The sequence below is a fragment of the Strigops habroptila genome, chromosome 3 (genome assembly GCF_004027225.2).
Source record: "Strigops habroptila isolate Jane chromosome 3, bStrHab1.2.pri, whole genome shotgun sequence".
Taxonomy (NCBI): Eukaryota; Metazoa; Chordata; class Aves; order Psittaciformes; family Psittacidae; genus Strigops; species Strigops habroptila.
The window spans coordinates 49,279,337-49,286,041 of NC_044279.2; the positions used below are offsets into that span (position 1 = coordinate 49,279,337).

At 37.9% G+C, this 6,705-nt stretch overlaps 1 protein-coding gene across 6 annotated transcripts in view; it reads left to right on the forward strand.

Moving 5' to 3' along the window:
- Positions 1 to 6,056, forward strand: part of CFAP54 (cilia and flagella associated protein 54) — a 112,316-nt gene extending 106,260 nt beyond the window's left edge. For all 6 annotated transcript variants that reach the window (XR_003990621.1, XR_003990620.1, XM_030480038.1 and 3 more), the window contains 3 exons: positions 603 to 792; positions 2,145 to 2,222; positions 5,517 to 6,056. Coding sequence is in view for 4 of the 6 variants with exons in the window: in XM_030480038.1 (XP_030335898.1) it covers positions 603 to 792; positions 2,145 to 2,222; positions 5,517 to 5,636 (388 nt within the window). In the remaining 2 variants the exon portion in view is untranslated. The remainder of the gene's footprint in view (positions 1 to 602; positions 793 to 2,144; positions 2,223 to 5,516) is intronic.
- Positions 6,057 to 6,705: the final 649 nt, after the last annotated feature.

A 6,705-nucleotide genomic window follows, 5' to 3' on the forward strand; every position in this document is an offset into this window, starting at 1 on the left:
CGTTTTAGTTTTGATTCTTAAAGAACTGAGTAAAATATGCTCATTGTATTACATTGGCATAGAAGCTTAAGAAAACATTAGCAAATCTGAGAAGCAGCCCCAGCAGTTATTCCCATCCTCTCACTGGATCAGCTACATTCTCTATCCTATATTACAACTCTGAGCATGCAAAAATGTTTCTCAGTTGTAGCCCTAGACTCAGACCTTCCTTTTACATCCTGGCATTTCTCATTACTTCTTCCTTGTCATTCATCTAGCCTCAGAACTTTTGGAAATGCTAATCAGGTGGAGGGGAAGGAATAACGGGGCAAGAAGAGTTGCAGCCCCTGCCACCCTTGTGCTGGGTGGATGAGAAAATCTTTTCCTAAAGAGGCATTCTGAAAATACTTCTTCCTACCATTTTTAATGCAAAAAGCTAATGCATTATGTATTTCCACTGTCTTTAATGGAAAACTTTTTTTAATTTTATGAGTTTAGTCTTGAAATGAAAGAAAATGTAGAACCTAATCAATACGTAATAAAAGCTAGGTCACTTTAATTATAACCCTCAACCATCAAATACTGTTATAATAGCAACAATGAAAAATCTTGTCTTCTTTCAGAATTATTTGTTTACGGAGGGAATTATCTAATCTGAAGCAGCAAGTTGAAGTGTTGATGCAAAGTTCTAAAAGCTCGTCTTCAGCTTCAGAACCTACATGTTTCCTTGAACAAAGTGAAACTTTGGATGTAACTCCTTCAAAAACCCCCAAAATGAATTTTGCAAAAGTGCATCTTGATGAAAAAACAGAAGTAAGTGAGAACGGTTCTGTTCTTAAATATGTCTGACTTTATTTAAGATGTCTGTTTGGTGAAATAAATGATGACAGGTTACTTGGAAGGCACACATAACAGATTAAAATTCCTTCACCACTTTCAGGCACTGTTGAAGTATTTTCATTTTTCATTTAATATTTAACTTTTTCTTTTCCTTATATATTGCTTGTCACTTTATAAAAATATCAGGCATCTTCACTTCACCTTCCACTTGAAAATAAAGGCTACATCTTCAAGTATATAGATTTGAAAATTGATGCCTAATTTAAAATAATCTCCATTTGGAAATGCTTGGCAGAGTGTTAAATTAGTATGGTGATCAACCCAAAAGTGCTTTTTAAAAGTCATTTACACATCTCCAATGCAAAATGGACAGTGACGGTTTCTGAAATAAGAACCTTCTAACAACGTTATTGAGAGAGGCCTAAAACTGGCAGTGAATTTATTTTCATTTTCTCTATGCCACCTTCCTCTTTTCTTTTTATTAGTAAGGCTGAATATGGTCCACAACCAAATAACTTCCCCCCACATACACACACACAAAAGAGGTAATTTCAGAATTTTCCATGTGGTCTGTTTGAGATAATGTCATTGGAATAGAATGTTGCCAGAGCATAACTGCTGCTTGATAAATGCCAAGGCAAAATAGACGTTTATTTTCAAAGTGGGAGACATTTATCATATGACAGGATTCTCTTTATATCTATTATATGAAATGATTAATGATGTAGAGGCTGTCATTTTGTCTGATGGATGCTGTGAAACAGTGACAATTGTGCACTGTGCCGTTATTACAAGGCTGTATTTTGACCAGCTTGGAGAACAAACAATGTTTTGGCCAATCACAGTGTTTTCAGGAGGGTAGACAGAGCCATCCTTTAGTGGGTGCTTCTGATTACCTGAAGGGTTTTGCTCAAACTTTCATTAATATATGTCAGTAATTGGAAAAACAATGTTTAGAATACTAATAAGATTAACACGCCATGCATTATACATGCGTAAATATCATCTTGTCAGAGTGTTTGTTTATAACATCTTTAGTAAACACATAGCAAAAGTATGCTCGCTCACTGGATTTAATGCCTGCGCCAGGGGCAATTTTGCCTCAGTTGAAACTGCAAGGTTAGGGCACTTGTGTTTGTACAGCAAACACAACTATTTGTGTTGCAGAAAATTTATATTCATCAGCTAGGGTTTATTTTGCTGTGAATTCAATTAAAATAACCTAAAACTTGATTGTTCTGAAAAATGTAAGGCTAAGTAATCTGTTAGTTTATCAGAGGAGACTGATAGTACAGCATTAGATTTGTCTTGTTTTATACTACTAGGAAATGGCCAAAAAGTGTTTATCTGAAGTCAAAGCACTGCTGTCCGTTGTCCCAGCCCTGTCCTTGCCAGTAACTGAGGTATGCTCTTCTCCTTAATAGTAAAGCAATTGTTCAGTTAAACTGAAACATTATTATAGCGTTACGTATCTTCCCATTTTTTTCTCATACATTGTTGGGCTTTCCATTTGGGATTTATTTTTTCATGTTTACAAACGAAATACAAATGTGCATGATTACAAACTGTAAATATCTTCACTGTTTATTAGGATTACCTTTTTATACCTTCAAAACTGTATTAAAAATGAATCTCACTCACAATGGGTTCATCTAGATTATGCACCATTCTCTGGTCATTGTTTGCACAGACCGCAGTGAATTTCCATGATACAATTGCCAAATGTAATTTCCTTCCATCCCAGTGTTTTTACAGTTATTCAGGCTTGCTTTCTATTTTCTTTAGCTTTCTCTGCCTTGCCCATGACATGTTCTGAGAAACAGCATGCCATTTTTTTGTCTGTGCTATTGTATTCTTGTTACACAGTTGTAGTCAGTATCCCAGAGGAGACTATGGGAACTGCCCCATGGCAGGCAGCAATATCGCCCAGTGTTCTCAGCCACTCTAAGGGGATCAGGAAAGGTTCACAGCTGCCACGGCTCAAGGAAGTCCAAGGAAGATTTTAGAATCCACTGTAACATATGTTACACACTGCTGGCGACATGGACAGTGGGATTGAGTGTGCCCTCAGGAAGTTTGCCAATGACACTAAGCTGTGTCTTGATGGATATACTGGAGGGAAGGCATGCCACCCAGAGGGACCTTGACATGCTTGAGAAGTGGGCCAATGCCAACCTCATGAAGTTGAACAAGGGCTGGGAAAATTGGGGCTGTTCAGCCTGGAGAAGAGAAGGCTGCGTGGAGACCTCACAGCAGCCTTCCAGTATCTGAAGGGGGCCTGCAAGGATCCTGAAGAGGGGCTCTTCATCAGGGACTGTAGCAACAGAACAAGGCGTAAAGGGTTTAAACTTAAACAAGGGAAGTTTAGGTTAGATATAAGGAAGAAGTTCTTTACTGTGAGGATGGTGAGACACTGGAATGGGTTGCCCAAAGAAGCAGTAAATGCTCCTTCCCTGGCAGTGTTCAAGGCCAGGTTGGACAGAACCTTGGGCGACATGATCTAGTGTGAGGCATCCCTGCCCATGGCAGTGGGGTTGGAACTATATGATCTTAAGGTCCTTTCCAACCCAAACCATTCTATGAATCTACATCACCCTCCCCTTCCCCTCCCCCACCGCCACTAATCCTCAAATATTTTGCCTGTAATTGTTCACAATGGAATGATAATGTATAAGGCATCCACTGGACTGTTCCAGTCAGACAGCTCTTCCTACTGCAAGAGATTCCTGAGTTTTATCTGGGAACAGTTTGGGTAGTGGCCTATCTGTAATGCTGTCCTGTGCATCCTGCAGTCTGGTACCTAGGAGTGCATACTTCCCTTTTATGCATATTGCACCATTCTTGTCACCCCTTGTTATCCATCTTGAAGGTCTCTCTTAAATGACTCCCAGACCTTCATATCACTCCATCTGGATTTATCAATGCATAAAAATACACACACATTCATTCTCCAAAGCTACACTTTTCACAGTCCCACAGAACTATCTTACATGGTACAGAGATTTGACAGATACCTAGGGATAGGTACAGCTGAGCTTTCATAGAATCACATGGATCTCCTGGACCTGTTTTAAGTTCTCGTGAATCCCTCTTCACTTTGCCTGCTGTTATTTGTGGGTCTACGATGAAAGTGAGGGAGCAGATTTAGCGCTGTCCTTTCAGTAAGAATACGATGTTAACTGCACTGTTTCATTCAGGGTAAATGCTAAAATGTTTCAACAAGTGGAACAATGGAACAATCACAAAGTTTCAGATAGAGACTTCAAAATAAGATTCTGTTAGATATGGCAGATTTGGTTGAGCAAGTGAAGCCTAATCCTTCAAGATGCTGAGTATCTTCATTCTTCTCTGATGCAAATAGAACTTGCAGAGAGCTCAGCACTTCATTATGTATAGCATATTTCTACGTAGTATTTCCAAAATTCCACGCAACCTGTATGTGTGCATTACCCAGTCTTCTTGGCTGGAGGCAGAAAGCTCAGAGTGGGACTATGAATACCATAGGGTAATACATTCCCTTTGTATTCAAGCACACAGGAGAAGGTAGCAGATACGTAGTTTTACATCATGTTTCCCCACGCACACTTTTTTGTTGCTTGTCTTCTTGTGAATTAATTGGACAAAGTCAGTTCTAGTTTGTGATATTTGTTTTCTCATTCTCTGAGCTGTCACACTTTAACTCCTATCATGTTTCCAGCTTCTCTTCTTTGATTCTCTTTTTTTCTGTCTGTGTATGCTACAGTGCTTTTGATCCAGCAGGCGGAAAAAGTGCATTTTTATTGAATTATTCATTCAAAATTATCTGACTGTTCATGTTTTTAAGGATAAAAATTGATCGGCTGGCTTGTTTTTAAAGCTACTTAATGAGTAGCTATCTTCTTCAGGTAAATAATAAAGCATAGTGTTTGGGAGTTCCAATCTTAAATGTTAAATTTATAAATAAAAGAATTGCATTAAAAATTAACCTCCCTAGATAGCTTGTTCCAAGCTTCTCTTTCTTTAGTTAGTTTTCTTTATCTTTAAATCAGCTCAATAGTTCTTCTCCATGTCCATGGACATGGAATTGTATCTGGCTAAAGATGTCAAAAACAATTCTTCAAATACATCAATAATAAGAGGAAAACTAGGGAAAATGTGGGCCTGCTACTGAATGGAGCAGGGGCCCTGGTGACAGAGGGTGCAGAGAATGGGGAGATACCAAATGCCTTTTTTACTTCAGTCTTTAATGTCAAAACCAGCCTTCAGGACTCCCTGACCCAAGAGACCAGGGAGAAGGTCTGGAGAAAGGAAGTCTTTCCCTTGGTTGAGGAGGACTTGGTTAGAGATCATTTAGGTGACTGAGCATTGGAATAGGTTGCCCAGAGAGATTGTGGAGTCTCCTTCACTGGGGATACTCAAGAGCTGCCTGGACACAATCCTGAGTAATGTGCTCCAGGTGGCCCTGCTTGAGCAGGGAGGTTGGACTAGATGACCTCTGGTGGTCCCTTCCAACCCCAGCCATTCTGTGATTCATTAACTACAAATTTCATTAACCACAAATTTCAATTGAGGCAATTAATATTTCTAACTTATTAATTGGTTTTAGGTCAGAAATCTGGCTTTTATATAGAGATATTTGAATATATGTACTTTTTGGTGACTATAAGCTTAATAAAGTTATTTTTTTCCTGGTTTGTTTTTTGGGTTTTTTTTTTCAGATCCCATTTGATGTTACTTTGAAGTCAATAGCAACTTTGGAAGATATGTTTGATCCTGCCAACGGCTGTATAATAACTGAAGAAAGTCTTTTCAATTGGATCATTTCTCTGTTTCACTAAATTCTATTTTTGCAATTTAATCAGTTGCTGAGTGCTACAGATTTAGACTTAACTTCTTGTGTTAATGAAACAACCTCATTAATCACACTAGGGTAATGTGTTTTATAATTTTCATTTTTATCTCATTTCTAATGATTTAAAATTAATAGTTTAAAAAATTAAAATACATTTTTAGGAATTAAATGTATTAAAAGTAGTTCATTAATAAGAGGATTAAAAAATTGCTTTATTCAGTCATCTATAATTAAGTGAGTTTGCTGGGGGTTTTCTAGCTTCTCAGTAGTTTCTTATTGTTTAGAAAAGCTGCATAGGCTTGTAGCCTTCAGCATCTGCTAATAGATACTGCTTTTTACCTGAAGTTTTATTCTCATCAGCAATTTAATTGCTTTTCCAGTTATTAAAAGTTGATTTTATTTCTGAGGTTGAGAATTATTTCCTTTTTTGGCCTCGCCACTGAGTTTGCTCTTTTACACTTCTATTTGGAAACTAGCACTTCAGACTTTTGTGTCTTAAACACATCGCATGTTGTTGAGGGTGGAATGATCGTTCAGGTATCTCCATCATTTCAAAGCATTTTTCTGGAGGGGGAAAAAAAGCCAAAACACCAAAACCAAAAGGGGGGAAAAGAAAAAAAAAAAAAGCCAGTTTAAAAAATAAAATGGTACAGTATAGAACATTTTTGGACATCATTCTAAAAAGCTAACAAAACCTCTGTTTATATTGTCAATGCTTTAAATACTATTTTAAAGTGCTGAAAAAACCCTAATGAGCCCTACCAACAGCCACCTGAGGTAATATGCTTGTCCCAGTGTTACAGATGGGGAATTTGACACAAAGAAGTGAGTTAGTTGAATGCAAGACAGTGCTCATGGCCCTCTGGTTTTGCTCACAACACAAGGCCAGGCACTTCTTCCCTAGTTATGATAATTTGTCTGCAACAAACAACAAAAAAAACCCCAACCCCCCAGGATGTTTGGGCAGGAGCCCTGTGAAAATTGTCCTGTCATTAACGTGCTTCTGCGTAGCCATGAATATTCAAGATTTTAATAATGAATAGTTAACCATTCCT